The sequence below is a fragment of the Petaurus breviceps genome, unplaced genomic scaffold (genome assembly GCF_028583685.1).
Source record: "Petaurus breviceps papuanus isolate PSGF00001 unplaced genomic scaffold, PetGlider_PUasm1.0 188, whole genome shotgun sequence".
NCBI lineage: Eukaryota > Metazoa > Chordata > Mammalia > Diprotodontia > Petauridae > Petaurus > Petaurus breviceps.
The window spans coordinates 24,821,337-24,843,034 of NW_027185804.1; the positions used below are offsets into that span (position 1 = coordinate 24,821,337).

General features: G+C 39.0%; 1 protein-coding gene across 23 annotated transcripts in view; it reads left to right on the forward strand.

Moving 5' to 3' along the window:
• Positions 1-21,698, forward strand: part of CD44 (CD44 molecule (IN blood group)) — a 474,809-nt gene that overhangs the window by 435,125 nt on the left and 17,986 nt on the right. For 2 of the 23 annotated variants that reach the window (XM_069091406.1, XM_069091414.1), the window contains 10 exons: positions 729-851; positions 2,298-2,408; positions 3,268-3,393; positions 5,609-5,728; positions 8,167-8,286; positions 9,277-9,459; positions 11,548-11,634; positions 15,146-15,238; positions 16,625-16,825; positions 20,337-20,381. In XM_069091406.1, the coding sequence (XP_068947507.1) occupies positions 729-851; positions 2,298-2,408; positions 3,268-3,393; positions 5,609-5,728; positions 8,167-8,286; positions 9,277-9,459; positions 11,548-11,634; positions 15,146-15,238; positions 16,625-16,825; positions 20,337-20,381 (1,209 nt within the window). The remainder of the gene's footprint in view (positions 1-728; positions 852-2,297; positions 2,409-3,267; positions 3,394-5,608; positions 5,729-8,166; positions 8,287-9,276; positions 9,460-11,547; positions 11,635-15,145; positions 15,239-16,624; positions 16,826-20,336; positions 20,382-21,698) is intronic. The other 21 variants (XM_069091408.1, XM_069091407.1, XM_069091409.1 and 18 more) reach the window with 21 other exon arrangements.

A 21,698-nucleotide genomic window follows, 5' to 3' on the forward strand; every position in this document is an offset into this window, starting at 1 on the left:
ATCTATCTATCTATCTATCTATCTATCTATCTATCTATCTATCTATCTATCTGTCTGTCTGTCTATGTGTGTGTGTGTGTGTCTCTCTAATTTGTCCATTCCTATCTGAAATGAACATGCCCCACCTGGTTAGGACAAGTCCAACGTTGTTGACCAGTTGATTGCCTGGCTCTTTGAATCCCTTTGTCTGGTGACTATCCAAATGAACACTTAGAAGAAGGGGAAGAGTTTGCAGCATCACTGATTATTTTGTGTCCTATAAAGAGATGTAGGCTCATGATACTCCATGAATTGGTGATATGTGTTTGGAGTCATAGGTTTTCAGAAGTTGACTTGGAAAATTTATAGGCACACATGAAGCTCTTCTATGAATTTCTCTATGCACTGTCATGAATGGGCTTTGTTTACTCCAAGCAGTACAAAATCTATTCACATATACCAGTTTTAACTGATATCTTCTTTCTTGACTTCTTTGGAATATTTGTAGTCTGACTTTTTTTTTCATTTTGATTTCTGGTAAGTTTCCAGAGTGCTATGCTTAGTTACAAAGTTGTTGAAGTTCATTTAGGGATCAGATTTTGGGAATCTTTGGGTCATGCATCTGGACCTACCACTTTCTTCTTGAGATATCAGGCAATTGATTAACTCACTTTGCTTGACTTCCCTCTTCTGTCAAACGGGGTTGCCTAGGTTTTTGCTCAGTCAATAACAACAAGTCATCACAACAGGTATGGAGTCAACTACCACCTCAGCAGACCTGGAACCAAATGAAGAAAGCGAAGAAGACAGAGAAAAATCCCCCAGTTATTCTGGATCAGGCATTGATGATGATGAAGATTTTATCAGTACCAGTAAGAATAATAATAAATTACAGTAGAATCATTTTGTGACAATAAAACTAGAGGCATCCCATGGGTCCAGACCTTGGGGAAGATTGACTATGATACAAGACTGTGGCTCTGCAACACAATCTTTCTTATACATTGGTGAATCTATAGAGCAACAATTAGCATCATTTTGATAACAACCAAAAAAATCGGGCGGGGGGGAATGGAAAAAAAGACTCTTCCTTTAAAGAGCTTTCACACTTCACAATTTTAAGGAATTGGTTTGTGATAACTGATTGCCTTTTCAATACTATAGTAAACTTTCCTTAACCCTCCTTAATCAAAAACTATGTCAAAAACTTGGTAAGAATTCCCTCTACCACTGACCCCCTAACACTCTTTGATATCATTGGGAGTAAAAGGAATTAATTCTTATAAATGTGGTTTACAATCTTCAAAGAGTCTTTTTTAGGTTAATTGGTAATGGTTAAAAGTTCCAAAGTTTACTTAACGTGTAAAATGGAGATAACATTTTCTACTTGTTGGAGGGATTTATTGAGTTAAAAAAAATCAGTGCTAAAAAGGATTGTGAAGCACTAGTGGGTAGTCCTCTCCCAAAATGCACTGATATCAATCATATCTTGATGTTCCCTCACATATATTTTATATCTCAATGCTGATGCTTTGGGGGGAAACATTACTGTATTTGGTAGATGCCTAATTGTGCGGTGAGCTGATGTGGTGGTGGTTTTCTCATAGACTTTTTCTATTGACTCTTTTCCTTGGCTGTGGTTCGCTTGACCTTGGTGTGTTTTGTATATTGTCAGAAGATTGTGGGTGTTTCACATTTTTGGACCTATTAATTATATGGGCTTTTAGAGAGAGTTTCTCTTGTGTCATTATCAGTGGAAAAGATCTTACTCCCGGTGTTTCTTGTCAGCACTTTTGTTGATTCATTCAAATGATCATTTCAAGTGCCCATTGTAATTTTCTATCATAACTGGTACAGGTATCTGAGTGCAGAAATAGGGATACCCGCCACTGCTATAGATTCTTGTTCTTTTTGGCTATGGCATTTTGTGGGTCACTCTAGGCTGCATAGATTATAAAGGCCTTGGCTTCTCTTGGTCATTCTTGGTGAAGGGCTGATACTTTTCATGTTGTGCTTGCTGCTGCTACTGCTTTGGTCAGAATACTTGGGATGCTTTTCCATGGAGACCTCATGTCCTGAAGACCCAGGCAATGAAACAAGAAGGCAAGGACATTGAGATCCTTAGCAATGCTTCTGAACCAAACCAAAGGCCCTCTCTGCTTTTCTTCCTCCTCTCCTCCAACTCCAACCAGATGTATATGCTTATACATCTTTTGGCTTATCGTGTGTAGAAAATAAGGAGAAAAATTAATTCAAGTCTGTCAGGGGAGGCTTGGCAAGTAGCATTTTCATAATTTCTTCAACCGTCATTGTGACAGCTTCAGCTTCAACACGTGCTACAAGTCAAGAAATGATCCAAGGCTGGACGAACTGGGCACATGTTCACCCAAATCCTGAAGAACAACCTCAAACAACAGCAAAAGTGACTGGTAATGGTTTATATGTATTTAATTAAATGTCCTTGACTCAGAAATGCTAATAGAACTGAAGAGCTCTGAAGGAGAGAGTAGGAAGTTGGGATAATCTTTAGTCCAATGGCCATAGTGAATTTCACAAATCTCTGTGTAATAATCATTGAGATATTCTTGTAGTCATAAAATCTATTTTCCTCAAATTTAATTGGCTATTTCAATAAAAATTACTGAGTTGGAGAGACTTACTCTGTAGTCCTTTAACAATAAGGGTTATGTTTGCATATCTTCATTGAAATCTTCCTCCAATGCTTCATTGTGGGCATGGATGTGACCCTGAATTCTGAAAGCCTATGCCAATGGAGGGAAAAATTTGGTAGGTTCAGCCAAGTTGAAAATGCTTTGACCATGTGCTTAACAATGAATTATATGCCCTCTCTGAGGACCAGCTTAGCCAAGGTTGGAGAGGCTTATCACTAGTTTGGCCTCAAAGTGATGATTTTTTTTTTACTTAGAAACTAACAAATACCCTCTATGAAGGCACAGAGGAGATATGATATGTACCAGGAGAAGGGATATGTAGGGGTGGGGTGGTGCATTGATGAATCATGGATCCCTGAATATTGAAGTATATTTACCTAACAGGTAGTTAGTAATTAGTCAGGCACCATTTCTCCTGTGATATATTGGCAGTAGTCACTGGAAACCCATTTGACATAAATTAATTTGGGATAGATTTACTTCCTCCTGAAAGAAGAAACTCCAAAGTGTCTTCTCTAAGACAATAATTATAATGGGTGAACAGGGTCAGTCTATTGCAAGAAAATTATGTCAAGCGTTTGGCCAACCAAGAGTGTATTTATAATCATCATCACAGCTATTGTGGACATGAACAGAAGTGATAATAGGGCTCATGGTGAAAATTCAACCCAAGAATCACAGCCTCCTCTTATAGTTGGTGGGAACCATGAAGATTATGATGGACATCATTCTTCAAGTACAAGTAAGGAGGCTAAATTTCAACCCTTTTGATTTAGAGATGATCTAGTAGAAAGATCACCAATCAACATAACTGGGCATGTAATAGAAGGAAAATTTGGGGGAGAAGTCCACCAAATAATTTCCTTCCATATACTAATTTGGACTGGGAATGCTATTGATTAAGCAATTTATTGTTAGAATTTTTAAAATGTCATCTTGTTGGGTTGCATAAATGTCCAAAAATGTCCAAGATGGTGGTTTTGTGTTTAAGATTTCTCCTGTAGGTTAAAAAAATGGAATTCTTGTCTTCAAGGTCTTTATTAGTCTTGGGAAAATGACACTGATAGTACATCTTTGGAAAGAAAGCTGGATGAATTATCTCTTTATTTTGCTATCTTTGTTTCCAATGAAGGCTTTTATTTGTCTCCATTTTTTTTGTTTCCTTCTTTCCATTGCGAATCTCATTGTATGAACAATGAATAGCAAAGCCTCTTATCTATCCTTTGGTGCAGTAGATGGTTTAAGGGAGTTGGTGGAGTCTGCCTTGTTTTTGTTCATCTGCTTTATTCTTTCTCATAACATTTGTCAACCCTAAAAGTGATCTGCTGTTGCTTCTTTGGTTCAAACACCTTGGGCATCTTCCCTTAAAACCTCATATCCTGACTTCTAGAATGCATGGTTGAATATATTTTTTTTTGCATATTTCTGAAGTATTAAGTTTTTAGAAAATAAAATATGTCCTTCATTTCATCCTCCATTGCCACCATCTATATACCATACTTAATGTCGGTGACTGGCCTATATGGAGTAAAAACAAAACCATCATGTCCCCATAAAATAGAAGATATGTTGCTGTTGTTGATGAGGGTATTATATAATAATATGTATTATATATTATGTATAATATATAATAATATAATAAAATCATAGTTGATTTAGTCATCATTCTAGCAGCTTCAGACGTCCTTAGTAGTACAATGCAAGCAGCAACTACCCTAAAGCAAGGGCAATCTAGGCATCTATCTCCTGAAGGAAATCCTTAGTCATCAAAAGAAGAAGCTCATGAAACAACTGAGACACTGGGTCATAGTCATGGGTTTTTTTTTTCAGTGATCATCCTTGGCTTGTTGATATCATGCCCATTTAACCCAGGTATTGAGATGCCCTGAGTGGGGGGAACGAAGAGAACATCAAGACAGAGTCCTGTGCCATTTTCTCTTTGAGAAAGTCTTAAAAATCAAGGGAAAAATCTAAATATTAAAAAGCAAAAATGTGAGGTGAATATTGATACCAAAAAATGTGAGATAATTGGATTTCCATCCAATCAAATGCCACACCTTCTGCAATTATCATTGTGGCAGATTTGGTTAAAGATTTGGAAAAGGTATATATAAGTTGGAGTCAACCTAGAAATTACCCCTCTTCCTCATCTTTATTGAAAAGAATAGCAATGATTACTGCAGAAATTATCTGGAAACTGCTATTAAGCAATATGAATTACTGTGATTTTGATAGTAATATTTGGGTGGCTTGAGCCTCATCAAATGAGCATGACAAGTCAAAAGAGAGCTGTACCCACTGTATAGGGCATTTTCACTGAACAAACAACAGTGTCAGATTAGGTATGAGAAGTTGTACAAAGCTGTGAAAAAAAGACTAGATTACCAGGTTAGGAGCAAAGGAGACCAGGGTTCTCTTCCTGGTCTGCCACTAACTTTCAGGCTGACTTTAGACAATTCATTTATGTTTTCTGAGTCTTTGTTTTCTTTTTTCTTTTTTTTTTGAAAATGACTAAGCTTAGATAATTTCTAAGGCCCTTTCCAACTCCTCCATTCTCTGCCTCTGATTTTCTTGTGGTCACAGATTTTTTTTTCTGGATGGTCACAACTACATAGATGTGCACACAAAAAGTGGCTTCTTCCTTGTATAATTTCTCTCTTCATATGCCTGATACATTTACTGTTGCTTCCATTTCTCTGGTCAAAATGGCTAAAAAGTTTATTTTTTAGAAAAATCCCAAATTTCAAATATAAATGAAATAAAATTTGAAGGGTGCTAAAACGAGAGGTTTGGCCATTAATCTTGGGGAACTAGACAATGCTTGTCTCCTTTTCTTTTCTCCCTATCTAGCATATGTTCTTGGTAGAACTATGGTGGCATAAAGAAAAGTACCTTCATGGTACATGGTGGAGGACTATCTAATGCTTTCTCTATTGATTCAACCATCATTTTCACAGCCTTGGACATACCTAGCAGTACAACCCAAGAAACAACAATCCAACATCAAGGAGGGGAATGGTTTTGGTGGCATTCCCAGCCACCAAAAGAAGATGCTAAGACAACAGCAGAGACAACGGGTAATGGGTTACTTTATGAAGTTATCTTGGTTAGAAGCGTCCCTTATTGATTGAACCTGATCGGAGTCATCTCCAGTCATCCTGATATATATCTTGCCATTGGACCCAGATGGCTCTGTAGGAGAAAGCGAGGCTGGTGATTCTGTACAGCCGTCTCTCACTTAAATATGACTTTCTTGCAAGTCATGGCATCACCTTCCTGATGTCATGATACTCTTTGAGAGTGAAGGACAAACAGCAAGCCTTATGATAATGCATTAAGGACCCTGATCCAAGGCCAGTTTCTAAGGAGGTGCCACAAGACATTAGGATTACATTATATAAATGATGGCAATATATGGCTAAAGGCTAATGCCTAAAACAGTTGTCGTGTGAATAGCAGTAAGACATGTGGCAAGAACCCCTTGAGTTTCATTAAAATACAACATAGTACATTGGTTAAAGGATTGCCCTTTGGAGCCAAGTATTGTTTATGTCATATACTGGCTATGTAACTGTGGTCAAGTCACTTAATCTTTCTATGCCCTGGGAAATGCTTTTAAAAAAGCCAAAGAGTTGCTGATTTATGTCAATGAAAGGAGTTTCTACATCAGTAGTTCTACATATTAAAAAAAATACAAGTCTGCTTCTCCCTCTCGAGAGAAAGAAAGATAAAAGGGAGAGGAGAGAGGAAGAGGGAAGAGAGAAGGTGAGGGGAAGAGAGGAGAGGGGTATTTTTGCATCAAAAACATTCTGACTATCAGAGAAATAATTACTGGATCACTTCAGTGACAAGTAGCCATTAGATAAGTTCATTAGTTCTAAACTCTCATAAGTTTGTTTATTTATTTATTGGGATGGAGACAGAAAGGGGGGGGGAGGAAGGAGGAAGAGAAGAAAGGAAGGAGAAGAAAGAAAAAGAAATACAGATTAAGAGAGAAAGAAATTTAAGATTTCAACATAAATCCAGTATAGCAGTGTCCAGTAAAATAAATAAATAATACTAAGTTCTGGTCTCAAGCCACTTTAAGTCCCTAATCCTCAGCTTTCCTATCTGGAAAAGGAAAAATTGGAAGAGGGAGAATAGATTGTATGCTTTCTAAGATGACTTCCATCTCTAGCATTCTATGGTTCCAATATTATCCTTGTTTGTCCATGTGCTGGGGGGTAGGTAATCCAAGGACAGTCACCTGTGAGACTTTATTTTTAATTTGAGATTGAGGAAATTTATGAAAGGGGATTGTGTTTCAAACTTTCACAATATTTGATGACTCCATATACTTCTATGAAGGCTGTGGAGACATATAAGGATTAGACAAGGGCATTATGTGTAAAGAAATAGAGCCTGAAGTTTAGGACAAGATAACTTTCTTCAGAAACATTGGTTTCCTTGATGCTTTTTGGCCCTTTGGTCACATCCATTGTTAACTTCTTGGCTTCATCTTGAACTTTGGATAGCACTCTTGGGTGGAGGTAACACCCCTTCTATTCTCTTGGACTATGGTTGGTGGGAGCAAGCTCTCCTCATTGTTATAGTGGTGGCTTCTTTAATTTTGACCTTCTTTCTATATAAAAGAAAGATGATACTGTTTCCTAATGTGTGGAGAACTCAGGAATTCTTTACTTGCTTCAGTGACATTGCAGAGCCTTCCTGTTTGTATGGTTTGGAATATGGATTCTCATGCAAAGAGCTTTTTCTTCACCTGCAGTTTGCCTTCTGAATGCATAGCATTCTTGGCAAAATGGAGCATTTGGTGCCTGCATACTCTCAAGTGGTCGATGTGGCAGAGACGTTTTCACTAACTTTCTGACCTCTGTTTTCCTTGGCTCCTGATGGTTTGGGGTAATGCGTGGTAGATTGGGTCTTCCCAACACAAAACGGACATCTTTCTTGCTCAGATGTCCCTTCTGCCATCAGTCTGAATGTCAGAAGCAATGCCTTTTCACAGGTGCTCTTTAAATCTCAGAGATGGCCAGGCATTCGTTCATGCTCATCATGTCAAGAACCTTTCCAAACCTTTGCAGTCTCCCTTCTCTGAGACACAGAACAACATGCACTTCACAATGATGCTTCGCCATCTCGGAATACAAACGTGCACCCGAGGCTCTCCCTTTAGGACGCTGGAGCAACACGGCGTGGGAAAATGCTCGGTTTTGACCTGCTGTGGTGTCTACTTGTTATTCCGTTTGTTGAACTCCAGTGCAAATGATTCATATGCTGCTTACAAGGAAAATGAGCATGAATGAACAAAAGCTCCCCAAATGACATCTGGCATGATACGGAATCCAAGTTTTCTCTTGTTTGCTGTCTCTCCTTACCTTACCACCATCTATACCAAGTATAGATGATACTATTATGCAACATAAGGAAAATTCTAAAAATGTGCTTGGCTCATTGCCAGTTGCTTACTTTTTTTTTCAAACTCTTGGTTTAACAACCTCATTATTAACATCTGCAGCCCAGGACACATATTCCAAGCAGGAAACAACATTCCAGAGGCAAGATGATTCCTGGATAGGCTACCTTGATCCAATTTCCCATCCAATGGAACACTACAATCCAACAGGAAGGAACATGGGTAATGGCTCCCAAGGATTTTTTTTTATAGCATGCTCAAAGACACCATTTGGGCTCACTACTTTTACTTGTGTACTGGGGACCTTAGTTATTGTTTCTTTGGTTGTTGTCTTTCATGTTAGTAGCTTTTATTAAGTTGTCAAGAATTGCTTTCAGATACTAGTTTTGGCATTGATGGGGGGAGCCATGAACAGAGGGAGAGTCACCTTTTTGGAGGAAAAAAAAGGAATTTATCCTAACATGACTATGGATTTTTTCATCAGGAATTAGAGGGATAACTCCACAACTAATTTTTTTTTTTAAATTTATGTGTCCTAGGCACAGATAATTAAATGGTGGGACAATCTATTGAAGGGTCAAAAAAATAACATAAAGACAAGGAAATGAGAAATGGACCTTGGTAAATTGCACTAAAAGACCAGATTTTAGTTAGTAATTATTAAGAGCTCAGAAAGGAGTTTCAATGTAAGAATTTCTCATTTTGGTCATCACTTGGAATTTCTGAGGCTAGGACTAGTACATAAAATGTGCCTGGGGCAAGAGGTACAAAGAGAGGAAACCCAGCCCTGAAAAGAGGATCAGAGACTCCTGAGTACCAGCTTGAGAACTCAGAGGAGCAGCTCAGCTTGACATCTATTTGGTAGCTTACTATTTAACTAATTATTTTTTTCTGAAGGACTGCAAACACTTTTATTGCAGTCTGCAGTCAGCACTGTGAGGCAAAGTTCCAGTTCCCTCACCCTTGTTATTGCTTTGTTTCTTAATCTTAGCAAGGGTATTATTGTGACATTTAAGCAAGATAATAGCTCTGGTTTGGGCACCTTATGCAGAATATTGTTCTCATGTTCTTCAATATATTTCCATCTTATATCTCACAGACAATGCAAATGCAAGATACAAGAACATACTTGTTTTTCTTTATAAGAACATAAGATAATGATGACATTCTTGCCTATTTTTGTAATCATAATTAATTCTCACCTCATGACAGATGGAAAACATACTGAAACATCTACCCATGATCCAATGGGAGGTGGTGCCTCTTTTTTCTCAGACTTTAATGAGGAACTATCCCCCATTTCACCTTCTACCCCTATGAATACTGTGACATCCGGAGTTACTGAAGTTATCTTTCAAGGAGGTTTTGATTCCAGAAATGAAAAATTCCAAACAGGTAATTAGGCCATGACCAACAATATGGGGATGGAAATGGTCAATTTGCAGCAAGCATGTTACAAATTGACAAGAGCTCTATATCCCAATACTAAGAAGGAAATCATTATTTTTGAAGGCATTTATGACATATGTGTGTGTGTATAATTGGAATACATTCTAAGATAAGATGTGTACTAGTGCTGAAAAATGGCAGGTTCTAAATCTTTTCTGTCCTCAAGCTTTTAATCAAACTCAAACTCCACACAGATGACAATTTCCACTTCATTGGGAAGACTGAAGTCACCTGATAGGGGCTCCCCAAACTGTTCTTCATTTCTCAACACTTCTCGGTATCATCACCCACTTTTCTGCCTGTCTTCTGAAGAAATTATTTATATTTAGTTCTAAGGGTAGTTGCTATACCTGCAATTTCTATCCCAATTCACTCTCACCTCCTCCTGAATTTTGTTGCTACAAATCTCCTTTATCCCATGAATCATCAATCATATTCTTTCCACTAGCTCTTTCCTACTTTCTTACATGTTCATTCTCTCCAATTCTAAGAAAAATGCCTTCCCTTGACTTATATCCATTTCTTTCCTCCCTTCCCTGCCAGACTGGGCTTGTCAACAACTGGACTTTAGAGTCAATAAGACTCAAGTTCTTCAGATACAAGATGTGTCAGTTTCTTCATCTGTAAAATCAGGGGTTACATTAGAAGAGTCCTTAAGATTATTTTCAGTTCTACAGTTATGATCTTCAGATTGACTTTGTCTTTGTAAGAGGAAGAAAGTTGCCCAATGAATATGATCAATGTATACTTAGCTCTTGAAGTGTGGCAGGAAGAACATTGGATGAGAGGACCCAGGTTTGAATTCCAAGTCTGTTACTTACTACCTGTGAGATTTAAGGAAGTGATTTTTTTCCCCATCTGTAAAATGTAGGGGTTATATGAAATGACTTCTAAAGTTTCTTACAGTTCTAAATCCTCCAATAGTAAGGCTTCTGTTTAGACTACAGTCACTGATAAGACTTGTCTGGAGAAACTTTCTAGGCAAGTTTCCTTCTGGGACTTAGGCTTCCCTTTGGTAGGACATTCCTTCTTGATTCTTGGTTATCGAGTTAATTTGAGCACTTGCTTGGAGCCACATTTACAGTCTATGAGGGAAATCTTGAATTTTTCCTAAGTCTTATGTAAACGACTTTAATGCAGAAGCTTGTAGGCAACCTCCATAATCATATTTAGATCAATTTGAAAATGACGAATTTCCAAATTCAGAAGAGGTGGTAACTTTATAACCAGGCTGAGCTGTGAGTCAAAGAATCTCAGAGTTAGCCGGGGTGTCAGAGACCAAGGATGCCAAATGACACTACCTATGTGACCTGATTCAAGTACTTAACCTTTTTGGCCTTCAGTTTCTTCATTTGTAAAAAGAGAGGGTGAGACATATGACCTCTGAGGCCCCTGTGAACTCTAAAATGGTGATCCAATAGTCCTATGGTCTCTCTCAATGTCCCTGAAAAATGATTCTCCAGCCGTCGCTGGAAGGTTTCTGTCTGAAAATCCTCCCTTGTATCAACCTGAAATCCATCTTCCTATCACTTCTTTTGGTAAGCAGAAATGCTGCATCTTCCACAGGATAGCTTTTCAAATTACTGCAGACATTTATCATGCCCTCCTCTCTAGCTCTTCTCCTTCAAGTTAACTATTCCCAGTTTCTTAAAATGACCTTCATTCGGCCAATGTTGGTGTTGATGGGATTTGTACACCGACCTTGCTTCCTTCAAGACTCCTTCTATACTTTCCATATGAAATATGTTGTGTTGTTCTCTTAGTCACTGTCAGATTTTGCAACAAACTCTTGGTGTTTTTAAAGTCCTGGTGAATCTCATTCCCCTGGGGCACCTACGATAATTTACCAAGGTCCTATTTCTTTCATAAGCTGCAGGGTGCCTTTCATGCCTGTGTTTAGAACAGTCAGAAAAAGCTGTATAAAGGGATCTATCAATATATGTATGTGGAAAAACAAAAGTAGATCCAATGCACAAAAGACTTGGAAATAAATGTTCAGGAAACAGATCGTTAATGCTTAATTAACCCCTCCAGATACAGTACCACACCACTCAACCGCAGATCCAAAGGAAGGGTGGATAGAAGACAAAGATACCACAGATTATCCTCCAGTGACCACTGGTAAGGACAACAGCTTACAGTCCTTTTTCTTCTCCAGCAGCCAGTTTTCCTGCTTTAGCTCTTCTTCAGGTTGTGCTTGGTGTTGGATCATGGTGGAGCAATATGGCAATCTTACTTCTGGAAGAGAAATCTAGTTGTGCATGTTGTTGACCTGAATTTGGTGAATGCTTCAGCTGTCTGCTTTGCTTTTGGTGGATTAGGTAGAGTCCCCTGATTGTTTTTCTGCATATTCTTTTATTTATTTATTGCTTTTTGGAGAGCAATTGGGTTTAAGTGACTTGCCCAAGGTCACACTCTGTTATATTCTTTACTCTTTAGAATCAATGACTCTATGTGAATTATTTGGGAATATACCAATGCATACCTTAATTCTCTAAGGACTGGCTTCTCCATAAAGAAACTGGATTCAAGTATGAAAATGGTTTTCAAATGTTTTCACCTGGTTACTCCCATTTTCTTTAGGTTCTAGACCTGTGATTTCATCTGTGTTGAGAACTCTTGGTGTCTTCCAGAAGTGTAGATTTGCATCAAAGGGTTTCAAAGAATTGCCTGGGGCATACTGAAACATTAAGTGACCTGCCTACTATTAAGCATCCACTGCTTTCTGAGGAGGACCTGATGTCAGGTCTTTCTGTCTCAAAGGCCGGTCTGTATGCAGGAATCCATAATACCTCTCATTCACCCTTATGTACTAGATATAATCTGCCCCCCTCCCCCAAAGAAACTCCTTGCTATGGAGAAGAGGCAGGTATTGATGCTTTTTTGGAGGGGGGGGCAGGTACTTTTAATTTAGAAGAAGGTGGTAGATAATCATGTGGGTTGAAAAATCAACCTTGTCCGAGGGAGGAAGATCACCAAGTGTTATTACTTTTTGACTAAAAGTCAAGGACATGGAAACAAACAAAGTCAGAGAAAAGTAAGTCACCCAACATAATCTACCATCAAACATCTGTGCAGAGCCAAACTTGCCTCATTGGCACTTTGTAGTTATAGACACAGTCCAAAAGCCCCACCCAAACTCATTCAGAATTTACTGACAGAAGCAGGAAATAAATTCATTCAATTCAATAAACATTTATTGAGAAATCCAATCCAACAAACATATGTTAAATGCCTACTGTATGCCAGGGAGTCAATCAGGCAAAAAAAAAAACCCAAAACACCTTTTATAAATACTTTATGTCAAGCACTATGATAAGTTCTGGGAATACAAAAAAAGGCAAAAAGCATCCCTCCTTCTCCTCAACAAACTTACATTCAAATATATAAGATGTGTACAGAGTAATGGGATGCAATCCCCCAAAGGTACTAGTAGCTGGGGGGACTGGGAAAGTCCATACCTAACAGATGGGATTTGAACTGAGTCTGCAAGAAGCCAGGGAAGCCTGGAACCATGCTAAATACTGGGAATGCAAGGACAAAGTACAAAGAAAAACTTTCCCTTCCTTTCCTTCCTTAAGAAACTTAAATTCTATTGAAGGCTGGGGGAAGAGGGAGATATTGCATTTTCTCAAATAAGTCTGTAGATGATTGCTTGAGGAAAGAATGTGCACTAATACAGAGGAGATGAGGAAAGGCTTACTCTTTTTTTTTAATTTTTTATTTTATTTAAGCAATCGGGGTTAAGTAACTTGCTCAAGGTTACACGGCCAGTTATTTCTGGGTGTGGTGCTGAGTGTCTGAGCCCGGGATTCGATCTCCAGGTCGTCCCAACACTGGAGCCGGTACTCTTACTCGCTGAGCCACCTGGCCGGAAAGGCTTACTCTTAAAGGAAGTGATGCATAAACTGATTTTTGAATGATACCAAGATGCCAGAATGAGCAGGGAGTGCATTCTAGGCATGGTGGAGAGTCTATAGAAAGACACAGTAGCCTGGAAATTTCTGCCAAGTTTGGGAAATAGCAGTCAACTAAAGTATGTGGAACAAAGGGTGGGTGAAGGGAAGTGATGTTTAATAAATTAGGAAACACCCCCTGCCCCAAGGAACTTATGTTCTACTTGAATCCAAAGCTAGTTTGGAGAGCCATTTGCATGAAATATCTTTCTAGTCAGCCCTTGACCTAATGCAAGGAAAATGGCGGTCATGTCTTATGAATGAGTTCCTTCATTTTGGGTTTCATTTCAGGACCTTTTTTGCAGGTTTCTAAGGTCATCCCCTTGGATGAGAGAAAATCAAGACCAAGGCCACTTTTCCTATTTGAATAATTGGCATTAACTTTCTTGTTAGACCATGAGTACCTCTTCTGTCTAGAAATTTAGAGTAAATTTCAATAGAATGTAAGCTTAAGGGCAGGGACTGTTTCTTTTTTGTTTTTGTATCTCCAATACCTCGAATATAGTAAGAAGAGAGGAGAGGGAGAGGAGAGAGAGAGAAGGAGAGGAGAGGGAGAGAAAAGAGAAAGAAGAGAGAGAGGGGAGGAGAGGAGAGGAATGTTAGTGAAGTTTTCAAATTTTATATGGCTTGTGGCTCATGATGATGATGATGATGATGATGATGATGATGATGATGATGATGATGATGATGATGATGATGATGATGATATAGCATAATAATAATACTTGGCATTTATATAGCACTTTAAAGTTTGAAAAGTTTCCCAAATATTACCTTATTATTTTTATAACTGCCCGGGAGGTAGGTGCTATTGTTATTCATGTATTATGGATGATTATGGATGAGGAAACAGAGGCAGACCAAAGTCAAATAAATTGTCCAGGGTCACCCAGCTAGTAAGGACTAGTACCTTTCACCAAGAAGCACAAGGAAAGTGGTCTCATATCTCAAAGCTATTTCAGATGTAGCCTGTGATCCTTATCTGAGATGGATATACACAGATAAGGGTCTTGTCTTTGACCCTGAGAATGGTCTCTCTCCATGTAAGCCCAGGGAGACCCACATCCCACATCCAGGGATAAGATTTGAAACTTAAGGAAAGAGTCAGTTGGCAACTGCTTGATGGCGTGAGACTGGTGATGGTGGAGGGAGGTGCCTGGACCATGTGTTTCTGTGAATTAAATCTGCCTGGAGTTCCCATAAGCTGGTTGTTCTTGCTGGTCCTCTTCCTCTGTTGTGGTTATTGGCATCTATGACTGCTATGGGAGTCTGTGTCCATTGCAGTCATGCTTCCTGCATAGCAGCAAGTCCTTCTTGACTGTTGGCAGTAACTGTTTCATAATACCATGGGTTCCTTTCCTGTTTTCCTTGGCGGTTGTGTTTTCTGTGATCAGGGCCAGGGCTGATTCAGGGCCAGGGCTGATTCAGGGCAGATGATATGGGTTGGGGGCACAGCTCATTCTAAAATTGTTCAGTGTTGAAGAATGAAGAGATCACGTTGGTGGGGAAACAAGAGGTTTAATGCACACTTTCATCAGAGAATCCTTTACACCAGACTCAGTCACCTTCTTTTCTTACTCATCTCTGGTACATCTGTAGCTGGACTTCGCACTAGCTTGTAACAGAAGAATTGTACCAAAGTTTCCAATTGACTCTGAATTCATCCCTTATCCTAGCAGAACAGAATCACTCTCAGAGCCCCTCCAGACCACATACGGGTTTGGAAGACAACCACAAGCATCCCACAGCTCCTTCTCCAACGTCTCTCAGTAAGGATGACAACTTCTAATGGCTTCACTCAGTAAATTCTTTATATTGGCTTCAGCTATTGATCAATCGAAAGCATGAGTAGTGTCTATGGTGGAGTAGCCAGCATAATCAATTGGCCACCATATTGCTATGGGAGGCTGGAGGTCTCTAGTGATGGACATGCTTCTGGTGATGGGTCTCTGCCTTTTCTGCTTATCGCCTTCTTGATAAAATGTTTCTCTTAAAAGCAAAGGTTGATTCCACCCCCCCCCCCAAAGAAATCTCTCATGTCAATGAAGTAATTTTTGCCATAGTAAACTGTTTCTTCCTCTTTCAGAATAATCACAAAGTCAAAATTATATTATTGTTTTCTGCCTCTTAAATGGATTGCCTCTTTCTAGTTCCCAACATGACCTGCATTCCAACTGTGTTTATCATCATGGGTCATAAATCTAAGGTGACAAGATAGCCTGTGACTCAAAAACGATGCCTTTGTGGCAAAGGGTAGAACAATTTGACCAGCAACACTGGATTCTGACAGTCCTCCATGTTTGTATCCACACGAAGAAATGCTTTCAACACATAGTTGCTTTTTTGATACATACTATGTCCATTCTTAAATTAGAGGCAGTGTGGTATAGTGATTATAGTGTTGGCTGTGGAACCAGGAAGATGATTTCAAATCACTTCGAACTGTGATACCCTGGGTAGTTACTTAGCCTCTAGGCAAGTCCTTAGGACTATTTTACTAACTTCAAAATGGGATATAATTTGCTTTGGTTGAGAAAAGGATTTATTGTTCAGCTGTGTCTGACTCTTCACGGCCTCATTTGGTGTGTGGGTGTTTTTTTTTGGCAAAGATACTGGAATGGTTTGCCATTTCTTTCTCCAGCTCACTTTACAGGTGAGGAAAACAAGTTAAGTGACTTGCCTAGGGTCACTTAAATGTCTGAAGCCAGATTTGAACTCAGGAAGATGAGCCTTCCTGATTCCAAGCCCAGTGCTCTATCCACCAAGCTGCCCCTCATTAAAAGAATACTGAAATGGAAATCAGTTGTAAACTGGATGATAGATGTGATGCTTTATCTGGTTCATGGGTCAAAGCTCCAGCAAATTCGATGATTCTTGAACAACAAAGACAAGAGGATGCAGCTAACTCTCCTCTCAGCCCTGATAAACTCATGATAATCCTAACTATGTTTGTGTTCACCTTAATCCCATCTATTTAGCATTGGCCAAGATGCTTATTATACAATACACTGACTGTGGAAGGCCACTTGGCTCTCTGACCATTTTCCCCTTGTCAATGACTTTAAAAGAAAAAGTTTGATACCAGAACTTAAGAATTGTGTGCATGGGGTAGTGGTTTTGCAGATGTTGGGGTTACAATTGATTCCACCTTGCAGCAGATGGAGATGATGGACTAGAACATGGAAGCCTTCCTGAAGACTCATCCACTCCTGTCGAAGATTCCTTTATTCATTTCCCAGGCACAAATGAGAACACAGCCCACTCCTCAGGGACCCCCATGACTACTGGGTTGCCAGGAGTTACTAAACCTACCGTTTTAGGAGATTTCATTCCTGATAATGCACGGGTCACTTCAGGTAATTAGGTTGTTTATTATCCAATTTGCTTTTCTTTTGGTGGCTCTCTCTTAACCTTTTCTGTGTCATAGGCTCTTATGAGAGATTGATCATCTATGAATCCCCTCTCAGAATGTTTTAAAATGCATGGAACAAACACATGATTACAAAGAAAACCAGTTATATTGAAATATAGTTGTAAATGGTTCGTGATCTCAAAGTAAAGGGCTTTGCTCTAAGGATCCTGCTGATATAATGGTTGGGAAAGATGTTCTGTCTCTTTAGACCATGGCTAAACTTTGTGTGATCGGAAAAAGACTTTTCCTATGTTGCACTATCTTAGATTTGAACTGAGACATTTCAAAGGCTCACTTTTGCTGCTAATTAGGGGTGCCCGTTTTGAGTATCTTAACTTCTCTGCAATCTCAATTTCCTCTTCTGTAAAAAGGGAATAACAATAACCCTCGTGCCACTTACCTCACCAGTGTGGTTTGTGAAGTGGGGCTCTCTGGAAAGCTCCATGGAAATGCATGATTAAGCTGATTACCATTCAGTACACCCTTTCTTGACCTGGTGATAGCCACTTTGTAGTCTTTGTGATGACCCTGTGATCCACACTCCCCATTCTCTAATGTTTCTTTCTGACTTCACTCTGCGTGCAACCATAGTTCTGTTTCCGAAAAGTCTTCCCTCTGTGTGGTTGTGGCAAGTAGATCACTAATATTCTTTGGTGGTGGGTTAGTCAGTCAGTCTCTCTTTTGGTGGTGGGCCTCGTAAGCATTTCTGAATACGTCTGTCTGTGTTGTGTCTTACTAATCAAGGGTTTTCATCTCACTTGCCTTGATGGCAAAAAGGTGTTTTAACCTCTTGTTCAAACTTTGTAAAGAGATCCAGCAAAAAGCCAACTGGTTTTCAAGTCTTGTGTTCTCTATCTTATTTCCTGCCTTGCCCCTCAGTTCTCATTGAGAGGTTAACACTGAAGAAAAGGAGGATGAAAATGTGGAAGCATATTTGGGGAATTAATATTGAAAACAGACGCAGCCCATTCTAATATTAGATGAAATTCTCCTTCCCAAACCTTTTGGTCACTCAGCCATTGAAACATTTGACCTCCATGAAGTCAGGGACTGATTCACATTTGTCTTTCCATCCCTAGAACCTTGCACTTTGACTGAAAGAGTGGGTGCTCAATACATGTTTATTGACCAATTAATTAGTTAAGAGACTATCTATAGGACAAGATGCACTGCTAGAACAAGTCAGGATTCATATTTAGTCCTTTGGCTTGACACTGTTTGATATTTCTTCTGTTAAAAAAAAGGTTACTGTAACCTTTTGTAATGCTTATTATTTTTGGAAATGGACCTGGAGAAATGCTCTAAGAGCATGTGAAATTAATTAATTGATGTTCTGTACAGCCAGTCAGAGAGCGGGGTTTTTCTTATTTGGGGGTGTGGTCATTTTGTAATTTGTATCTTAGTTTGCATTTTTTTAATGATAGTTAAAATAGTTATAAATGCACAACCAATACTGTGTGATTGTTACCAGATGGAATGCTTACTCATAAAGTTGATGTTCACATATTCCCATCATTGCCCAACCACAATTATTAAACAATGTATTCTGGAGTCATATGGGCAGACTTTCCATAGTTCTATGTAGAAAAATTGTTAACAAAGTCTTGAATTCTGGATCATAGACGGTGCCCCAAATCACTCTCATGCAAAACCCACCTCTTCCCATAGTTTGTTCTTCTTTGCACTATAAAGGGTTTTATTTATTTGTTTTTGTTTTTTGGAGGGGGAGAGGTAAGGAAGCTGTGATGTTAGTGGCTACCTTTCTGAGAGTTATGTTTTTAATAGATTTGACCAATGCTGTATGGATGTGAACAACTATAGTGATGATACTGTTTATGACAATTTGACCCCAAGATACAATGGAAACTTGGTCCTCTTCAGAGTGATAAAATCAGCCTGGCAGCCAACAAGGACTTATTAAGCACCTGCTATATGCCAGACACTTTCTTAGATATTGGGAATAGAAATCAATCAACAAATATTTGTTAAGCATTTATTATGTGCCAAACACTGTCCTAGGAACTACAGATTCAAAAACAAAAATGAAGTAGCCCCTGTCCTCAGTAAACTTATAGTCTATCAAGGTAAACAATACACGCACACACACATATACACAGTATATATAAAGATATATACATATATGTATATATGTGTAGATAGATATGTATATGTATTTGGAAGTACATCCATCCTCAAATTTCCCTGGACACACAAACAGTTATGGTAGGGTTGTCATATGATTCATATTGACAGCTAAATCAATCAAATATTTCTTTGGTACCTACTATGTGCTAGTCACTGTGCCAGAACAGAAATCAATAGTAACTTTATGGAAACACTTGTCCTCTCCAATCCACCAAGTAAATATTAATTATTTGGGAACAATTAATTTTTTGTCTTAGTAACCCCAGCATCTAGTCTGGTGCCTGGTCCTTTAAAAATTTTTTTTTTACTAGACCTATGATTTCATTAATATTGGAAAGTTCCAGTGCAGAATGGCAGGCATCTTCTCTGTCAAAGAGCAGAGACTAAATAAAGGCTTGTTGATTAATTACTATGTTTAAGGCACCAATGAAACCAAGAAAAAAAGGGGGGGGGGATCCCTGCCTTCAAGAAATTCTAAGTCTGCAGGAATAACACAGTATGTAGGTGTTCTCTGAGGGTCCTCACTTTATGATTAAGCAATATTTCTAATATGATGTTGGGAAATGTAGCCAATGAAGTTGTTGCTAATATCCCAAAATACTTTGGACAGAATTTTCCAATTCTTGCGATTCATGTGCCAATCTCTGTCTCAGAGCCATTGGTGATTGAGTGCTTTCAGATTTCTTTATTATATTGATTATTAAAGTATTGATTCTTTAGGACTGGAAAGACTAAATTTTGATCTTGATCTTTATGTTTCCTAATATAGTTTTCAAGTAATTGTAGTAGCAATAAATACTAAACTCCCTCACTTTCAATTCATTTCACCTAGGCTTAGCTCTATGAATGATCACCTTCCTGGGTTTTCCTCTCCCTTTCAAGAAAGAATGCTCGCTTTTCTAACTTCAAGATGGTCATGCTAGCAGACACTTGATTTTTCTAGTAACTTCTTTCCATGGTGATTTCCAATAGAGACCAGGTCTTCCGTTACTCTCATCTTCTCAAGTTGAGTCACATAATCTTTGATGGATTGGGGACAAAAATGTTTGTCTTAGAGGTGGAAGATGGTGGTTGTATTTCCATTAAGGATACTCTCCTCTTGATGTGTTGTTGTTTTTTTTTTTTTCTAAATTTTGGTTTCATTAAACTTAACCCCACTCTCCTGGTGGATTGGAAGACAAGGAATGAGTGCCTAGTCATCTCTGGGTCCTCTCTTCTCTTTCCAATAAGCCTAGAAACCAAACAGTAAGGAGGGTTCAGGGGGTGGATTAAGTACAAATGACTGAGTCATTATTAATTGGTCTTGGCAGATTCTGACGACTCACATGCTTGGCACCCCCATCGGCCTGTTACAGGTGAGTATTGCCTCCATTATTTGCCAGCAACAGCAACAACAAATAGCCATAACTTCTATTTCCATAGAGAGCCTAGGGCTTACTTATAAAGCATGGTCCCAGGAGATAGTGCAAAAACTGTTAATTGAAGTGGAAATGGGACTAGTTTTAGAATCAGGGAAGCTGGGTTCAAGTCATGGTTTTATTCCTTACTACTTGTGTGATGTTAGAGAAGACAATGAAAAATCTCCAGGCCTTGGTTTCCTGATCCGCAAAATTAGGCAGTTATACCAGAAGCCTTCTAATGTACCTTCCAGCTCCGAATCTATAAACCTATGAACTCAGGATCTCTTGGCTTGTTTTTCTCAGAGTTGAATGAAGACAGTTATTGCTATAGCATTATCTCTCCTCCTGGAGATTGTATCTCCCAAATTTCAGAGTCAAGGGCCCCTGATTAGAAAACCTGCTTTCCCAGCTGGTCTCCCATAGCTTGACTTTGTTGGCCTCCTGGGTAAGAAGCAACACCTGCTTTATCTCCTGCCTTATCTCTGTTCTTGCCTCAAGTGAAAGTCAGGTGGGTGGGAGTCGTTCTCTCTTCTGGTCTGTTCCTTTCTCTCTATGCAAGCACCATTGTTCAGGCCTGGCTCTCTCTGGGTTGAATACACACCCAGAGATCTTTCCTTGCCAGGGGCAGTTGTTTTGAAAAACAAAATGGGGAGATTAGGCCCCATTAATTTCCTCCTCCCATTCAAATATCAAAGGCTAACTGGAGTCTGAGAGACTCCAAGAAGAGCCAGTAGGTTTTTTAAGCATTTTAGGATACTCGACAGGTGAAAACCTGCAAATGGTGTGGAAAACTTCCTGGGTGGGAGTAAAAGCAACTCAGGTTGGCTGACTTAGCCTTGTAGATTGGGCAGAGAAGCCTAAGCTCTAAGTCTAGCATAGTGTAAAATCTGTTTGAGGGTTCTGGACTGAGAGGAACCAGATGATCTGGGTTCAAGTTCTATCCCTGACCTATGTAACCTTCAGTAATGCTCTTAAACCTTCCTGGGTCTTAGTTGTCTAACCTGCAAAATGAGAAGAATTTGGCCAAATAGCTCCTGAAAATTCCCCTAACTCAAGATCTAAGATACAAGGAACCAAGTCTATTTCTTTGGTGTCTCATCAGAGGACGATTGAACCCTCTGTTGAATTTTCCCAGACTGTGAAATAGTTAGCCATCACAGGGGAAGACATCTAAATTGAATGTGTTAAGGAGGCACAAAGTTAATGAAGCTTCACTCTGTGTCAGCTTCTTTGTGATCTATCTTCTTTTTTTTTTTTTTTTTTTTTTTTTTT